The sequence below is a fragment of the Pongo pygmaeus genome, chromosome 16 (genome assembly GCF_028885625.2).
Source record: "Pongo pygmaeus isolate AG05252 chromosome 16, NHGRI_mPonPyg2-v2.0_pri, whole genome shotgun sequence".
In the NCBI taxonomy this organism is placed as follows: Eukaryota; Metazoa; Chordata; class Mammalia; order Primates; family Hominidae; genus Pongo; species Pongo pygmaeus.
Window position 1 is genome coordinate 67,373,169 of NC_072389.2, and position 19,458 is coordinate 67,392,626.

The 19,458-nt window shown below is 34.0% G+C and overlaps 1 protein-coding gene across 5 annotated transcripts in view; it reads right to left on the reverse strand.

The window, feature by feature from the left end:
• The window catches only part of VPS13C (vacuolar protein sorting 13 homolog C), a 196,905-nt gene that overhangs the window by 120,485 nt on the left and 56,962 nt on the right, over window positions 1-19,458 (reverse strand). For all 5 annotated transcript variants that reach the window (XR_010123963.1, XM_054450335.2, XM_054450337.2 and 2 more), the window contains 8 exons: window positions 16,509-16,638; window positions 15,835-15,929; window positions 9,722-9,864; window positions 8,685-8,877; window positions 7,323-7,437; window positions 6,205-6,341; window positions 3,521-3,644; window positions 1,977-2,094 (listed from right to left, as the gene is read on the reverse strand). Coding sequence is in view for 4 of the 5 variants with exons in the window: in XM_054450335.2 (XP_054306310.1) it covers window positions 1,977-2,094; window positions 3,521-3,644; window positions 6,205-6,341; window positions 7,323-7,437; window positions 8,685-8,877; window positions 9,722-9,864; window positions 15,835-15,929; window positions 16,509-16,638 (1,055 nt within the window). In the remaining variant the exon portion in view is untranslated. The remainder of the gene's footprint in view (window positions 1-1,976; window positions 2,095-3,520; window positions 3,645-6,204; window positions 6,342-7,322; window positions 7,438-8,684; window positions 8,878-9,721; window positions 9,865-15,834; window positions 15,930-16,508; window positions 16,639-19,458) is intronic.

Consider the following 19,458-nt stretch of genomic DNA (forward strand, 5'->3'; position numbering starts at 1 on the left):
GCCACACTGGGGTACAGTAAAGCACTATAGAGAAGGAAATATAAAGCACTAAATGCCTATATTGGAAAAAAACTAAGGTCTCACATCAGTGACCTCAGCTTCTACCTTAAGAAACTAGGACTGAAAAGCAAATGAAATACAAAGTAAGCAAAAGAAAGAAATAATAAATATCAGAGAGGAAATCAGGAAAAAAAAGAATCAAAAGAGAGATAATGGAAACCAATAGCTGGGTTTCTCAGAAGATCAACAAAATTGATAAACGTCTGATCACAGTGATCAGGAGAAAAATAGAAAAGGCACAAATTACTAACATCAGGACTAAAAGAAATAACATCACTACAGATTCTTCATGTATTAAATAGGTAAGAGGAAAGCATCATGAACAGTTTTATGCCAACACATTCAACAACTAAGATGGACAAATTCCTTAAAACACACAAACTCAAACACTTGGAACATACAGATCATTCAAAAGAATAGATAATCTAGCCCTATATCTATGAAAAAACATGAGTTTGTAGTTAAACACCTCTCAAAATGAAAACTCCAGGACCGGATGACTTTACTGGTGAATTCTACCTAGCATTTTAGGAAAAAATAATACTAGTTCTACACAATATCTTCCAGAAAACCCAACACACGAGGCCAACATTATCCTGATACCAAAACAAGAAAAGCACAGACCAATATCCCTCATTAGCACAAATATAAAACTTTGTAACAAAATTTTGGCAAAACAAGTCCAAAAATATTTTAAAAGAATAATACATATGGGTTGAGTATCCCTTATCAGAAATGGGGCAAGAAGTATTTAAGATTTTGGAATATTTGTATTACATAACGAGATATCCTGCAGATAGGACCCAAGTCTAAACATGAAATTGATTTATGTTTCATTCATACCTTGTACACATAATTTGAAGGTAATTTTATACAAAATTTTTAATAATTTTGTGAAAGAAACGAAGCTTGTATTAAGAACTTATGTGCAGAATTTTCCACATGTGACATCATGTTGACTCTCAAAAAGTTTCAAATTTTGGAACATTTCAAATTTTTGGTCTTTGGATTAGGGATGTTCATCATTACCAAGTGAGGTTAATCGGTAATGAAAAGTTGGTTTAACATCCACCTGATAAAGGGTATCAATGAACGACTGATACATACAACATGAATGAATCTCAAATTAATTATGCTGAATAAAGGGTATCAATGAACTGATACATACAACATGAATGAATCTCAAATTAATCATGTTGAATTAAAGATGTTAAACAAAAAAGTTGAAAGTCTAAGATTCTATTTACGTAAAATTCTAGAAAATTCTAACAAATCTATAGTGTCAGGAAGCAGACCAGTGTTGTCCAGGGACTGGGGGAAGAGAAATTTAAGTAGGGAAGGAAAGAAAGGAATACAAAGGGGGAACAAGGACACTTTTGGAGATGGTGTGTTCATTATCTTAACCATGAGTATGGTTTCATGGCTATATAGCTAAGGCAATATTTATCAAACTGTAAACTTTAAATGGATGCAGCTTATTGAACATCAATTATATTTCAATATATCTGTTTTTTAAAAACAGTATAAACATTTCATAACTGTCTACTTAAATTCAAAATTAATTTTTTATTTTTATGTCCTTTGATTTTTCTCAGGATTATATGGGATTTCATTATCAAAAGAGCCTCGAATGTTTTCGAAGATTTTATTTTGTTGATATTAAGCATTGGATTCGATTCGTTCAAAAACATGAACCATCAACTTTTACAGAATGTAAAAGTTCAAATATTTCTGAAATAAGAGTTGATGTATAATTCAAATATACATTTTCTTAAAAATATATTTCTGCTGCAAAATGGAATAATCGTTTTTTCTGTCTCCCACAGAAATCTATCTTTGCTTCCTTAAATTCTAGCAACTGATGCAGACATATTTCACCTGTTGATTTTCTAATATAAAAGAAGTTCATACATTACCTGGCCATTCTAATGTCTTTTTCTACCATGGCCTTGGCCAACTCAACATGAATATCCATGGGTTGCAATATATGCATAGTTGATGGATGCTGAAATCGACACTTTTTCCAGTTTTCCTCTTTAAAAAATAATTTAAGATATTATTTATTATTTTTACAAACAGCTGTGGAACACGGATATTATTTTTAATGAATATTATTTTAAATTGTCAGACATTCTATGGAAAATCACTATAAATTAATCCAGAGTCAATGACTACCAATTTTTACTTCTTTCAGCATATCAGTTAAATAACCTATGCTTTTTAAATACAGACTGACAGCATCAAAGACTGTGATATAAAATAATTCTATTTGAAGAATGTTCACATAACATCTTGCATTTCAAAGTAAACAGGAAAAACAAAGCCCAGGATCTATTACCTCAATTCCAGAATTAGTGACCAAGGTTGATAATTACAGTGAAAAGAGGAGGAAAAACAAGAAAAAAGAAAAAGAACTACAGGGTTCCTAAGTACAATATTTACACCCAGCTTAGCACACAATTCCAAAGCAAAGCAGAGTTTTATCAAACAAAATTTCATGACCAAAAAAGAATAATAATCACTTTTCTTCAAATAAGAAGGTCCCAAAAACAGATTTTCCAATAACTAATAGAGTCCTATGCAGATCTTTATTGATGACAATGACTGAAAATCTTTTATGACTTATAATCCAATTATTCTTAAGTAAATACAAAAGATAAGGCAATTTTAATGGTCTGTGTAAATACTCCAAGGAATTAACAGGCTCTTCATATATGAAAAGTAAGTAGAGCATTATGCATTTACATTTTAATAAATCTCAACACTCCTACTAGAGTATAAACTCTGCACATATAGACTATAACTGTCCTTTCCTCTAATGATCTACCACGTGATACTATGATCAAGGATAATTAATAAATATGTATTGCTTCTAGAAACTAAATAAGTCTTTAAAAAAAACAAAAATATTTATATAAGCATAGAAAACACCAAAGCTTTTGGAAAATAATTAAGTTAATTATCTTTAATATATTGACTATATCTACTATTTTGTAGATATATATTTCTCAGATATCTACAAAAGTAGAAAGCATAATACTAATAATATTATTGAAATAAAGACTAGGCTAATATAGTATAATATTTAATAATGAAGGCAGCAAGGAAAATAATATTGAGTCATCCCAAAAGCAGTAAGACAGAAAAACACGATTCCACTGCAACTTCCATTTTGTGTTCTAAGCAGTTTTACAGTCACATTACAAAAACATAGGCTATGCATAGGCTTAGATTGAAATGGAGCTAGGTATCTTAAGATGACTAGCCAAATTTCCATTTCTATTTATAAATGTTGCAGTAATTTACACTGATAGTGTCCTACATGGTTTATTTAAGCGGCCAAAAGAATATGTGTGCAAAATGGTTGTCAGGGTAGATATATAGGCACACATATATACACATATATTACACAAACTACCCAACATAATCCCAAGATGCTAAAAGCTGAATAACAGTTTACCTGCTCTTGCAAAAAGTAGTTGTACATTTTTTATTTCAACATCAAACTTGTCATATGCCTTATCCATTATTTCTTCCAGAGATGAATTAGTAGTCTTCTGTAAACCTTGATCTTTACTGTTGAGCTAAAATGAAGGACAAATTTCCATTTTTTTTTCCAAAACAGAAAAGCACATACATCAACATACTTTAGTTAGGTTTTAGTCTTGCATTTAGTTAGTTAAAACCTAACAAATTGAAAATATTGCTCTTAATGAATAAACATTTTCATTTTCAGATAATTATTTGTAAACATATAATATTTCGGCATACATCTCTATTAGAGAAATAGGTGTTCAGCACATTTTCATGTTTGAGCTGTCTGCCTCGAATAACTTGTCTAGATGTATAACTCCTCCTCTTTCTGGCTCTCAGGAATTATTGCCACTTCGAGTTCAGCTCCCCTGACCCCTACCCTACACCCTTCACCATTAGATAGCAGCGTTTTGTTCCTTCTCGGCACTATACCACAGGAATAAAATTAGGCCACTATAATTCAGCTCCAATTTGTACTGCCTTTTCCCCCTTCCCGGTGGAAGCAAGGATCAATTCAGGAGTATACAAGGGATCTTCAAAAAGTTGATGGAAAATGCCCATTATGAAAAAACTATGCATGAATTTCAAAACTGTTTTGTACCAAAAGAAACTTGTACTAACTTTTTATAACATGACTGAACAGGATTTAGTTTGAGTCACTAAGAAGATTAAGGCTTCAGTTTGAAAAGGGCCCCCCCAATAATAACAACATGAATTCTGCTAAAATTGAGGCAAAAACAAAGACCAAATTTATGCTGAAGCTTGGGTGAAAGAATGGTGAAATCAGTAATGCTTTATGAAAAATGTATGGGAACAGTGCCCCAAAGAAATTAGCAGTTTACAAATAGATAACTAATTTTAAGAAGGGTGAAGACAATTTTGAAGATGAAGCCCACAGTGGCAGACCATGTACATCAATTTGCGAAGAAAAGCTTAATCTTGTTCATTCCCTAATTGAAGAGGACCGATGATTAACAGCAGAAACAATAGTCAACAACAGAGACATTTCAACTGATTCAGCTTACACAATTCTGACTGAAAAATTAAAGCTGAGCAAACTTTTTAATCAACAGGAGCCAAAACCAGTGCGCTCAAATCAGCTACAGACAAGGGTAGAGCTTTCAATGGAAATTTTAAAAACAAGTGTGGGATCAAGATCCAGAAGCATTTCTTCAAAGAATTATAATAAGAGATGAAATATGCGCTGGGTGAGGTGGCTCACGTCTGTAATCCCAGCACTTTGGGAGGCCAAGGTGAGCGAACACGTGAGGTCAGGAGTTCGAGACCAGCCAGGCCAACACGGTGAAATCCCGTCTCTACTAAAAATACAAAAATTAGCCAGGTGTGGGGATGCGTGCCTGTAATCCCAGCTACTTGTGAGGCTGAGGCAGGAGAATCACTTGAACCCAGGAGGCAAAAGTTGCAGTGAGCAGAGATTGCGCCACTGCACTCCAGCCTGGGCGACAGAGCAAGACTCCATCTCAAAAAAAAAAAAAAAAAGAGATGAAACATGGCTTTACCAGTACGATCTTAAGGACAAATCACAATTAAAACAATGGTTACCATGATGTGAAAGTGATCCAGTCAAAGCAAAAGTGGACTAGTTAAGAGCAAAGGTCATGACAACAGTTTTTGGGGATGCTCCAGGCATTCTGCCTGTTGACTTTCTGGAGGCCCAAAGAACGATAGCATCCGCTTATTATGAGAGTGTTTTGAGAAAGTGAGCCAAAGTTTTAGCAGAAAAACACTGAGGAAAACTTCACCAGAGAGTCCTTCTTCACCACAACGATGCTCCTTCTGCTCATTCCTCTCATCAAATGAGGGCAGTTTTGTAAGATTTCCTATGAGAAATCATTAGGCGCCCAACTTACAGTCCTAATTTGGCTCCTTCTAACTTTTTTTGGTTTCCTAATCTTAAAAAAAAAAAAAAAAAATCTGTGAACAGCACCTATTTTTCTTCAGTTAGTAATGTAGAAAAGACTACAATGACATGATTAAATTCCCAGGACCCTCAATCCTTGAGGGATGGACTAAACGGCAGGTATAATCACTTACAAAAGTGTCTTGAACTTAATGGATCTTAAATTGAGAAACAAAGTTTATTTTTTTATTTGTATCTTTTAATTCCATTTTTCCACAAACTTCGAAGTCCCCTCATATATTTGAAATTGTCACCTTTTACTGGAGGCTTGGATTTCTATGAGATTCAAAATCCAAAATCCAAAAGTTCTCTTGCTCTACTTAGTTACTGACAGTGGTTTAACAAACGTACAATTTCCTATTGTCAAAATATGTAAGCAACAAATAACACTGCGTAATTAAGCCCTGGAAACTATGAAAACTATGAATGCTTCTTTCTAATTAGGAAAAGGCAGATGTAATCTAGTCCTTACTGTCAAATCACCCTACCACTACAGAAAATTTGGAGGTTTTTTGTTTTAATAGTCATAAAACATATATAAAATACTCCAAGCTAGGCTTGAAACAGAGGCTAAAAAATAAGTCTACATTTAGTTTAGTGAACTCTGAAGAAAAAAACAGCAAACTGTTGGAGAGTTAGCTACCAAGCAGGTCAAAGATGGGCAGACAAAAAAATGCATATATACCTACCTGAAATGTACCAAAATCTAAAATCAGAAGATCTGACTTTTCATGGTGGAAACCTGTCCGTGGAACTACTAGATAAGAAGGCTTCAGATTTATCCTTAAATCAAGGACTTTTCGAGTTTCAATAATATGTGTAAGTCCTAAAGACATAAGAAATAATGACAGATTTAGATGGTCAAGTTGAAATATGTAATCATATTATTAACAACCAGAATAAGAGTTTTACTTGAAAAGTATTACAGGTTGGGAGCAGTGGCTCACGCCTGTCATCCCAGCACTTTGGGAGGCCCAGACAGGTGGATCACAAGGTCAGGAGATAGAGACCATCCTGGCTAACACGGTGAAACCCCGTCTCTACTAAAAATACAAAAAAAAATTAGCCGGGCGTGGTGGCAGCCACCTGTAGTCCCAGCTACTTGGGAGGCTGAGGCAGGAGAATGGTGTGAACCCAGGAGGCGGAGCTTGCAGTGAGCTGAGATCGCGCCACTGCACTCCAGCCTGTGCAACAGAGCAAGACTCCATCTCAAAAAATAAAATAAAATAAAAAATAAAAAAAAAGAAAAGTATTACAAAGGAGTATTACTTTTTCTCACAAATTAGATTCTCAATTCAGCATGTAAGGTGAAAACTGCATATAGTCAACAGTAAACAATCTTATTATAGCACAGTATAGTAAACCCAACATAGCTAGTATTTTATGTAGGGATAGAAGAATTTATTATTTCCTTGGTTAAGGAACTGGATAAAATAGTTGGCTTGAGTTTAGAGGTCATGTTATACAAAAGTAAGTATCTTTCAAACTATATTCACACACAGTGTGATTAACAGTTTCTTAAGAACTGAGATGGAGGGTTGTTTTCCATCTCAAGCTCATTCTGAAGCGTGAGTTCTTAACTGTAATGGCAGGAAGAATCATCTGTGCCACATATTATGCTCTTTCTCACCCAGTCTAGCAGGTATATTTGATTTTGAGAAAGCCATGTCCACTCTATACTGTAATACAGCCTGAGTTTAAAATAAAAAAAAAAAGCAACATAATATTTTGAATACAATGTTTACATTAGAGTAGGCAAAATTTTTAAAGCTTAGCTGATGCTTATGTAGACACTCAAATTCTTTACCTGTAGCTGTTCTCTCCTTAATTTCTTCCAGCTTCATCAATGTTGCTGATGTTATTTGCTCAAGATCCAATCCCTTATTTGATTGAAAGAATTCAACCACTGCATTGACAGTTTTCTATAAGAAAATTTTTTTAACATAACCAAGTTACACATAGTTCTTTCCATATTGTAAACTTCAAAGTTTCACCTAAATTCTAAACAGTTGTAGCTCTGAACTGCGAAACTCCTAAGATATTCTGTCCTACTACATCTCCCTTTGGAGTAAATGAGAACCTGGAGAAAGGAAGAGCCTAAGCAAGCTTACTGGAGAGGCAACAAATGTGCACATATCATTAAGATGTAAAGTATGTTCTACAGCGTCATATGGATGTAGCAGCAGACATTACTTCTAGTTTTAGCCTCCAATTAGTCAGAAGATGAAACTCTACTTCTCTACACTGTAATTAGATTCCCTTGCACTTTGAAGTTTAGAAAATTAAGAGGAAGAAAGTCATTCAGCTCTTACCTACATGCCAAATTTAAACTTTTAAAAAATCAGAGATTTTCCAAGATGAAAACAGTTCTGGAGACTGGTTGTTCAACAATGTGAATGTACTTAACACTACTGAACTGTAAACTTAAAAACAGTTAAGATGTTAAATTGAGTTATGTGTATTTTACCACAATTAAAGTTTTTTAATTATAAAATATAAGGAGTTCTGCAGTCTTTATATACTGTCCCCCCACCCACACACACACACTTTATTTAGCTTTCAATCGTAAAGTAAAATTACATCAGGGATCTCAACAAGGTGGGGCAAACCTACAAGTGATGCAATGAGTAGTGAACCATATCCATATTGATGACTAACTTGAGATGACGGATAAGATAGCATGAGTAAAAGGTAAAGTCATAGATACAGAACCTGAGCCAGCACTTCCAATAACATCTAAACATCAATGCTTTTTTCCCATGTGAACAATATTTAAAATTCTTTTAATCACTCCTAAAGCTCTTTGAATTTGTTCCAAACATTGAAAGAAAAGAGAAAATACACAAAAAAGAACTGGAGTAGGAAGTAAACATGTAACAATTTGGAAGTAGTTGGCAAATAAACAAGAATTTTTAAAAGTATATTAGATTTTTTTTAAATTTAACATAAGCATAGATAAATAAACCTTGAAGTAGGGAAAAATGTATAGAACACGAAAAAAATCAAAATTAGCTGCTGAACATATACTGCTTTTGAAACAAGAAAAACCTATTAGGAAACTTACTTATTAAGTAAATAAATGTTAAATATGAAAGAGGAGAAATAATAAAACTGTACGTCGGAAATATAAGATGATTTAAATAAAGAGTTACTTTCTCCTTGCACTTACAGCATCATAGATGATCTCCACAGGCTGGGACTGAACAATCAGAGTCTGGTCAGCAGGAGTATCCTCCGGATTGGTTTCAAATTTAATTTTAAGCAAGGATGATGTAGTGTCACCAATTGAAGCCACAAGTGACGGTACAATATCCTGCTGTCTCAAACCTGTTATATACCAGTGTTCTAATTTCGCTTCTACCCTATAATCCAATGAAGAACAAGGAAAGATACAGATAAGGTCTTTTGTAATCTAATGGGCTAAAATACAAATTTCCCTTTTAAAACTTCTTTGAGAACCAGGACCATCCATGCACATTATCCAGAGCTGAAGCTCAACCTCCTTAGCCAGGCATTCAATTGCTCACACACAATCTGGTTTGCTGCTCTTGTTGTTTTAATTAACTCCTTTCATCTATGTGAAAAACTCACTTTAGCCAACTTTAGAATACTGTAAAAGTTCTGATCACTGTTGTATGAATAAAAGATCACACGACATGGATGAACTCCTCTCCCTATTTCTATGCCACCCTTAACACCCTCTTACTCCATTCCAGCTTCTCCTAGTCATTTCCATTCAGCTAACCTAGGCCTTCTCCTAGCTCAGTTATTCTCTTCCACAACTAAGCTCATGTAGCATTAACTATGAGGCATTTAATTTTATAATACCTTCTTACCCTAGAGCTGTCTAATGTTATATAGTTCTTGAATTATTAATTTTTTGTATATCTTTTATCAGCTATAGCATACATTTCTTGAAAACAAAAACTTACTGTACTTGTCCACAGCTTTTACAGTATTGAGCCTATAAATTAAATACTATCCAATAAATATTCACAAAGGAAAGGAGGGAGGGCAGAACAAATGATGAAGTACCCATATAGCTCCATAACAAAACAAAAGCAAATATAAAAAGGCTATTTGACATATACAAGGAAAAGAAATTAAAGAGCTGGCACTAATCATTTTGAAACCTGAATAACACACATTTTTTTGTCTAAAACTATAACTAAAAATAAAAATTGAAATAAGTTTTTAAAAACTTACTTAAGTGCTTGTGCTCCTGGTCGCTGAGATACTTGAGTGCCCAGGCCAATTATCTGAATTTTTAGTATTTCTGGAATATTCTTGTTTTCTCTTATCGTAACAGAGGTGCTTACTAACTTCAGGGTCATTATATGGGCAACATACTATACAGAAAGAATGAAATTAAAATTGTTAAAGTTTAAATAATTATTACTTTCTTTAATAATTTCTTATTTAAATTTGTTGAATTATAAAGCAACCTAACAAATAGAGCATGGTAGGTTCTGGCATCCATATGCTCACCATAAAGGAAAAATTCTTCATTTACAAATTTATTCACTATAAATTACAAAATTCAATATAAGATTGTCCACTCAAATAGGATGCTTACAAAAGATCTAAAAATTCATTTCTCTTAAGTTTTATTTTATTTTATTTTATTTTTGAGACAGAGTCTTGCTCTATTGCCAGGCTGGAGTGCAGTGGCACAATCACAGCTCACTGCAACCTCCACCTCCTGGGTTCAAGTGATTCTCCTGCCTCAGCCTCCTGAGCAGATGGGATAACAGGTGCCCACCACCATGACAAGGTAAGTTTTGTGTTTTTAGTAGGGATGGGGTTTCACCATGTTGGCCAGGCTGGTCTCGAACTCCTGACCTCAGGTGATCTGCCCACCTCGGCCTCCCAGAGTGCTAGGATTAAAGGCATGAGCCACCGTACCCGGCCCTCTCTTAGTTTTAAAGGTTATAACAACGAAACAATTACAAAGCATTTTGTGGCATAAAGATTCAATTCAGCAACTTTTTCTGAAACAAACTAAGTATTTAAGAATAATCCTGTGGCTGAAGGAAAGAAACCTATATAGAACATCTGCTTGATTGCTGTGCAGAGTTAGTAAGACACTGAGAAAATAAATCCTGACCCCAAAATTACTGAGTCAAGATTGGAGGTAAAACAGAGAACCAGGGAGATGATCCTGGAATTTGGGGACCTGTTTCTCCTAGAGGTATTTGGAAATTTCAAAGGGGACAGCCTAGAGGCTGTGAAGCTAGGCTAGCAGGGTCAAAATTGGAAACCAGGTCCCACCAAAGGGTAAAAGCACTGCTAAAACACATTCTTTTGCCTGGGACCCTAAAGGGCCATATCATAAGAGTAAAGGTGAACTAGAAACAGGCAGACTCCCATGATCTGCAGCACAGCATCAAATCATCTCAATACCTACAGTAACACTGATTGGTGCACATACAGACATACACACACACTCTCTCACACACACACACACAGAGGTACACACACACACACAGGCTCACTAGATTCATGACAAATTGGAACAAAAACCAGCAGAAACAACAGAAAATAGATTCACAGGAGCTCTAGACATCAAGTGTCTAATTTTAGACTTACTCAGACTACTAGATTTATTAGGGTCAAAGACATAAAAGATGAAAGAGAGCATGTTAGAAAAGAATTTGGAAGCTATAAAAAAAGAACCAAATAGAAATTCAAGAACTGAAATATACAAAAGCCAATTAAGAATTCAATAAATGAGTTTAACAGTAATATACAAACAGCTGAAGAGAGAATTAGAGGAAACCAGCCAAAGATAAACAGATAAAGAACTTGGAAATACCTCAGAGAAAATAAGACACACATGAGATATTATGAAAAGATCCCACTATGTACATTAGAAGTGCCAAAGGATGAAGGATAAAAGAATGATGGGAAATAAAACTGGGAAGTGAGGATTTTTTCCCAAATTGATGAAACCTCAAGATGTCCAAACAGTAAGAAGTCCAAACAGTATAAACAAAAATGAACACATATCTAGTCACACCACAGTAAAATTACTGAAAATCTAAGGTAAAGAGATTTTCTTAAAAATAGAAAAATGAGAGGGATGGGTGGAAATTACCTTCAAAGTGATGCCGTAAGACTAACAGCTAAATACACAAAAGAAAATGCAGGCCAAACAACAATGAAATTACACCTTCAAAACTCAGAAAATCATTAACAACCTAGAATTCTATACACAAAAGTATACTTCAAGAAATAAGGAACAATAGAGATATTTTCAGAAAGACAAAAAAAATTAAAAACTCGTCACCAGCAGAACTGCATTCAACAAAATAATATAATTGGCATTGTTCAGGTAGAAGGAAAATTACTGACAGATGGTCAGAGACACAGAAAGGAATTATGTGACTGGAATATTCAATATTGCTAAAATTACAATTCTCCCCATAATAATTTACAGATTCAATGTAATCTAACAAAAGCAGCATGTACTTTTGAAAACAATGATAAGATTATTCTAAAAGGTATATATAAGTGGAAAAGGCCTAAAATAGCCAAAACACTCTTAAAAAATAAAAAAGAAAACCAAGTCAGAGGTCTTACTTTAAGACTTATAAAACCATAATAATCAAGTGTATTAGTCCATTCTCATGCTGCTAATAAAGACATACCTGAGACTGGGTAATTTATCAAAGAAAGAGGTTTAACAGACTCACAGTTCCACATGGCTGGCGAGGCCTCACAATCATGGCAGAAGGCAAGGGAAGAGCAAAGACACGTCTTACATAGCAGGCAAGAGAGCTTGTGCAGGGGAACTCCCATGTATAAAACCATCAGATCTCATGAGAAGTAACTCACTATCACGACAACAGTATCGGAGAAGCCACCCCCATGATTCAATTATTACCACTTGGTCTCTCCCTTGATGGTGGTGAGGGGCAGATTATGGGGATTACAATTCAAGATGAGATCTGGGAGAGGACACAAAAACCTACCCATATCAACATCATTAGTCATTAGGAAAATGTAAATTAAAACCACAGTCGAGGAACATATCAAATCTGCTAAAATGGCTAAAATTAAAAAGCCTGACAATATCAAATGTGGTCAAGAATATGTAGCAACTGGAACCAGTGGTAGGAATATAAAATATTACAACTTTTGGAGAAGTGTTTGCCAGTTTTTAGAAAAGTTATACATATTTACCCTATGACCCAGCAACTCTACTCTCCCAGGTATTTAACTCAAGAGAAGTAAAAACATATCTCCATCAAAGACTAGTACAAGTATGTTCATAGCAGCGATATCTGTAATAGCCAAAACCAGAAACAAAAAAATATATATCAACAGGAAATAGATAAAAAATTATGGTATATTCATACAATGAAATACTATTCAGCAATGAAAAGGAACAATCTACAGACACATACTCAACATGGGTGAATATCAAAAACATTATTTTGAGCAAAAGAAGATAGAAACAAAACAATGCATGAACTGGAAAAAGTAATCACGGTGACAAGTTATAAGTGTTTGTTTTGCAAAGCAAAAGAAGAAAAATGACTGGAAAGGGTTACAAAGGAACTTTTTGGAAGGATGGAAATGTTCTCTATCTTGTTTTTGTTGATCACCACATAGGTGTATTCAATTGTCCAAATTCATCAAATGAAATTTTAAGATCTGTGAACTTTACTGTATGTAAATTCTGCCTCAACCAAATTTTAAAGACACTTATACCAATCCAACAAAAGATGTTCAATTTCTACAGATAAAATTATAAAACATTATTAGAGGAATGAAAAAGAGGTAAATAAATGGAGCCATGTGCTATATTTATAGGTTAAAAGACTCAATACTATAAAGACATAAATTCTCCCCAAATTAATTTATACAGTCAATAAAATCCCAATGAAAACCTCAAGTTTTTATAGAAACTGAACAGCTGATTCTAAAATTTATATGGAAATTTTAAGGACCAAGAATAGAAAAGGTAATCTTAAAGAACAAGAGAGTTTAAAGATTTCTACAACAAGGTCAAAGGACTGATTACAAAGTTACAGTAACTAAGACAGAATGCTACAAAGACAGAAAAATGGCCAATGGAATAAAGCAGGAATTCCAGAAATAAAGACACTTAACTGATGATAAAGAGGTAAATGGAGAGCAGTGGCAAAGGCAACCGGTGCTGTGTCAAGGAGACAGCTATATGGACAAAAATTGAATCTTAACCCCAACTTCACACCATACACAAAAATCAATTTTAGATAGACCATAAATCTAAATACATAAAGTAAGACAATATAAAACTTCTAGAAGCATAGTTTCATGACCTTGCAATGAGGAAAGACTTTTAAACAGGACACCAAAAAAGCATTAGCCATAAAGGAAAAGATTAATAAAGAAAATAAATATTAAAAATAAAAAGTCTAGCCATCAAAAGATATTATTAATGAATGAAAATGGGGATGGGAGTGGTGGCTCACGCCTGTAATCCCAGCACTTTTGGAGGCCAAGGCAAGCAGGTTGCTTGAGCTCAGGAGTTTGAGATCAGCCTGGGCAATGTGGCAAAACCCTGTCTCTACAAAAAAAAAAAATTAGCTGGGCATGGTGGCACATGCCTGTAATTCCAGCTACTCGGGTGGCTGAGGCAGGAGACTCACTTGAACCCAGGAGGCGGAGGTTGCAGGAAGCCAAGATCGTGCCACTGCACTCCTGCCTGGGAGAGTAAGACCCTGTCTCAACAGAAAAAAAAAACAGAGAATGAAAATGTACTTTACATTGTGGGTAGAGAGACTTGCAACACAACTAAAAATGAAAAGCCAAGCCATGTTGTCGGGGAAGATATTAACATCTAACTAGCAAAGGCCTCATATCCAGAATATATAAAGAATTCCTACAAACCAATAAGAAAAAAAGACAACCTAATAATGAAGAAGAGACTCAAAACCCACTTTCACAAAATAGCATATCTAAAGACCAAAGACCAATAAATACATAAAAAGTGCAAAACCTCTTTAGTCATCCAGGAAATGCAAATTAAAACCGTAATATTACAATTACTTTTGCACCAAGCTAATACTACTACTATTCATCCCCATTTAGAATGGCTAAAATTTAAAAGATTGATAACGCCAAGTGCTGGTGAAGATGTGAAGCAATAATTATCCTCGCATACTGCTAGCGGAAGTGTTTTCCACATTGGAAAACTATTTAATATGGTCATATCCTATGACTCAGCAATTCCACTCCTCAGTAAACGTTATCTTACACATCCATACTAAAAGACACAAGTTCAGAGCAGCATTATTCATGATAAACAAGAAACAACCCAAATGTTCATCAACAAAAATACAAATGATGTGGTATTTTCAAATAACTGAATCCTATACAGCAATGAAAGTTAGCAAAATACATCTACTGCAACAATAGGGATGAATCTCACAAGAACAAAACTAGAAACAGAAAATATATATTTTATGAGGCCATTTATAGAAAGATTAAAAATATGCAAAACAAAATAACAGTATCGGTAGTAAAAAAAAAACAAAAAGAAATAAAGGATATGATTACCATAAAAATCAGGGTAACAGTTACCTTTGGAGAAGCAATGATGGGGGACATAAGGACTTCTAAGGTGACAGCAATATTCTAAATCTTGACCTCGATAATAATTGCACACCTGTTCCCTTTTTAGTCAATCAAATAGGCAGTACATTTTGGTTTTGCTTACTCTTTTATATATGTTATGCTTCACAAGTTGAAAAAATTTAAGATAAAATTTTTTTAAGATTCAATTTAGCACTACAATAAGTACTTTTGTCAGGTTATTCTTACGTTCACTAAAACTACTTAAATCTAAAGTTGGAGGCTGGGCACGGTGGCTCACCCGTGTAATCCCAGCACTTTGGGAGGCCAAGGAAGGCAGGTCACCTGACGTCAGGAATTTGAGACCAGCCTGGTCAACATGGCAAAACCTCATCTCCACTAAAAACACAAAAATTAGCCAGGCAGGGTGGCAGGTGCCTGTAATCCCAGCTACTCGGGAGACTGAGGCAGGAGAATCACCTGAACCCAGGAGGCAGAGGTTGCAGTGAGCCAAGATCACACCACTGCACTCCAGCCTGAGCGAGTGCAGAGCGAGACTCCATCTCAAAAAATCAAATTAAATAAAGTTGGAGAGAGAATTTTAATTGGTAAAACCTGACTGAAACATTCAACCATTAAGTAGCAGAGTGGAATTAATAACATTTTTATTACTTAAAAAAATCAGTAACTCTAATCCAATTCAATCTAATATAGTACAATGAGACAAAATTCCTTTAAACCACTTAAGTAATTACCTGCTTAGGTAAAGTTAGGTTGTGGGTACTCTCACTATAACCAATGGCAGTGAAGAGTTTATCTTTTTCCTCTGGAGTCATAAGGTCATCAATAGCTATGAAAAAACAACATTTTAAGAAATTAATTGCTTCCATTTTACAGATACAACTAAAAAGACTAACCAAACTAACAAGTATCTTAAAATCAACAGACACAAATGCTAAAGCAAAATTAGACAGGTAATATCCTCTAATATACTACAACTTTGACCAAACATATTCTATTTGCTTGCTAAGGTCAAGAAAAGGCAAAGAGACACCATTAAGGAAATTCAGTTCTAATATATGGGTTTTAGAATTCCCTAAGTATTTTAAAACTTAAGTGAAACTTGTAATTGAATATCTATGCAAAAGGTAACAAAAAATGCTAAATGTTGAGATCTTTAAATTTAAACATTTTAAATTTGACATAAACATTATTTCACAAACAAAAAATCAATATTTTATTTTAACCTAAGTTTTATTTTAGATAAACATAGGAATAGTCCAGCCTGATGTATTTGCTTATATATTTACTATACTGAGCTAATTTATTTCAAATGTATTTCAAAATAAAATTCAACAGGGAAGATATAATTTACATAGTTTTTTTTTAACTTAACACTGTACAATAAATTATTTGACTTGGAACTTACTTTCAGGAATCAATGATTCTTCGTCCTTTTTCTTAGACTCTTTCTTACCCCAAAACCCACTAAACCAGCCTCCACGTTTCTCGCCTGTGTCAGCAGATTTTTTCCTTAATTTTTGCCCAGACCGAATCACCTAAAAAATAAAAATTAAAAAATTTACTTTAAGAATGTTGCCCTCTTCATTTTCAGGTGTAGCCTGGAAAAAAACAATGGTTCTTTTTTTTTTTTTTTTTTTTTTAACACTACGTAACATTGCACCAGTCAAGATCTTAAATGATGCTCACAACATAATTTAGTTAAATGCAGTCCCCCTATTAGTTTATTAATACTTCTCACACCAACGGATAGCATTTTGATGAGGCTGCATGTTATGAACAATATAGTTAAGGTTTCAAGTAAAATATTTCTAAGCAATATGACTTCCAAATTCTTCCAAATTTTTAAGTTAAAGAGCCACTAGAACTGCATGTTTATAAAACGAAAAGTTCCTTGAAAGGGAACACACCCAAAAAAGTATTAATTTAAAACAATTATATTTCAGAATTCATATACAATGCTGGCCTGCTAACTAGGACAGTGGCAGAAAGAGGGATATAAATTAAAATAGTCTTTGAATCTCATTTCACCCTCTTTTCTCAACAAATCCTGACTTGATTTTGTATTGCTCCTTCTCTTTGCCCACTTTTCAGAGAAATATAGATGAATAACCAAAAGGCAGAATACAGGGATAAACAAAATAAAGGGGATAAGTAATTTAGATTATATGCTCTCATTCCCTGAATAAGTGAATTTCAATAATTTTTCCACTTAAAGTATTTTAAATTGGTAGTGAATCGGTAACATATTGTAAGCCCCTGTGTGTAATAAAAAGTGGAATAATACAAAAGAGAAGATAAAAGTAAAGAGTTGAATTCTATAGTAAAGAGAGTAGGGTTTGATTGGTGAATGTAAAGACTAAGGATGGGCCAAATGTTAAACTTCTGTCACAAGCTAGGGATGAGTATATACATTTTCAAGCCCTGTTTGAAACTGCAAGATCAAAGTAAATGACAAATCAGCTACTGTAGATACCACAGCTCAGTGGTATTCAATCCTTGCTACACAAAAGAATCATCTAGGAGCTTTATGAGAAAAAAAGCCAAAGCCAAAGCCCCACCACACAACAATTAAATCCAATCTTGAGAGAGTGGGTTCTCTCTCAAGAGACAGGTATTTTTTTTTTAATTCCCCTGGTGATTCTAACATGCAGCCAAGGTTCAGAACCACTGAGACGACAACAAACTAGTTTCCTTCAACAGCAGAGATCATGATAAAGGGAATTAACTGCTTCAACAGTTTCACAAGTAGATAAAACTGAGCTTTTTTGGAAATGACACCCAATTAAATGTATATCATCTGAGTTTTTCCGCTTTTAAGAATCTTCTATGAGTGCTTTTAGGGAAAATGCAACCAGAAACTTCAAGTTTGAACCTCTCTTAGATACTGAGACTTAATAAATAGATGAATTCACAGATAGTTTTTATAAATCTAAATGCAGAAAAAGCTAAAAAGCATTTGGATATTTTATTAACATCTCTTTTAACCAAACTGATAGCTTTAAGTTTTAAAAGGGCAAGCACTAAATTGTATTTTTTCATTGTTACCATATTCTTAGCTACCATAAAAATTATTCTTTATAAAAATAGATAATACATTTTTTTACACTTTGGGGCAAAGAAGCCTTTTTATTTTGGAAAAAAAATTAATTGAAATTAACCTTTTTAAAACATCCTAAGAGACATCAAGATAGTATGGCGACAAACCCCAACATTCAACTTCCTCCCAAATCTCTACTTAAATATCTGAAAACCTTTAAAAGAAAGATAAAGCCATTATTAGCATTAGCGTTGAAATCTTAAAGGTGTGATCAGCACGCTACAAATTTCAAGGAAATTTAAAAATAAACTGAAAATTTTAGACACAATAAAGAGAAAAAGAGATGAATTAGTAGGAAAGCACACAATCAAAAATACTAATTTCAAACAATAAGAAAGGCTATGAAGAAAATGAAGTAACAAAGAACAGTGAAGAAAAGTTTTCCTATATGTTTGTCAATTACCATTTAAAAATAAATAAGAATTAACATTTAAAAATACGAGAGCTGTCACAGAACTATACACACACATCATACCAATGTCAAATTCTTGGTTTTGGTATTGTACTATAATTATGTAGATGTAAGCACTGGGAGAAACGGATGAAGGGTACACAGGACCTCTGTGAACTATCTTTGCTACTTATTATAAACCTATAGTTATTTCAAAGCATATATATATATACATATATACGTATATGAGACCAAAAATAAATAAAACTATACAAATGAGACCTAAGATGAAGATGGATGCAGAGCCCTTTCCCTTTTCTTCAATTACCCCTTGTTGCCTTCACTTCCTTCTCTGTCCAAGTAAGTTGCCTATGGTAAATAACTTCAGCCAATCCTCTGCCTACATTTTAAACTCAGGCCCTATGTACTTTCCATTACAATGAAAAAAATCAATTTTAGATAGATCAAATTGCCTTCTCTTCTACATCCATCCTTCTTTGTCTACTGCATCCAATATTAGTTCTCTTTCTTCACTTTTTAAGCAACTGTAACTGGTACTAAGAATACACATTTAAGCTAAAGCAACTTAAGTCGTGGAGGATTGAAATTGTTTCCTCCAGTGATTGATTCCTCTCTTTCATATGAACAATCCCCAGCAGTAGCAAATACCTTTTAAAATATTCATACTTTCTGACCTAACAACTTGTACCTTGGGGGATTTGCCTGTGAGAAAATAAGGGATGTTTGAGAAAATGCAGAGATAAGGCTATTCATTGTAGAGTCACTTACAATTAAATATAGCCAGTGAGAAATAGTGAAGCAAATTCTGGTATATGCACAGAATGGAATACTATTCAGCTATCTTTT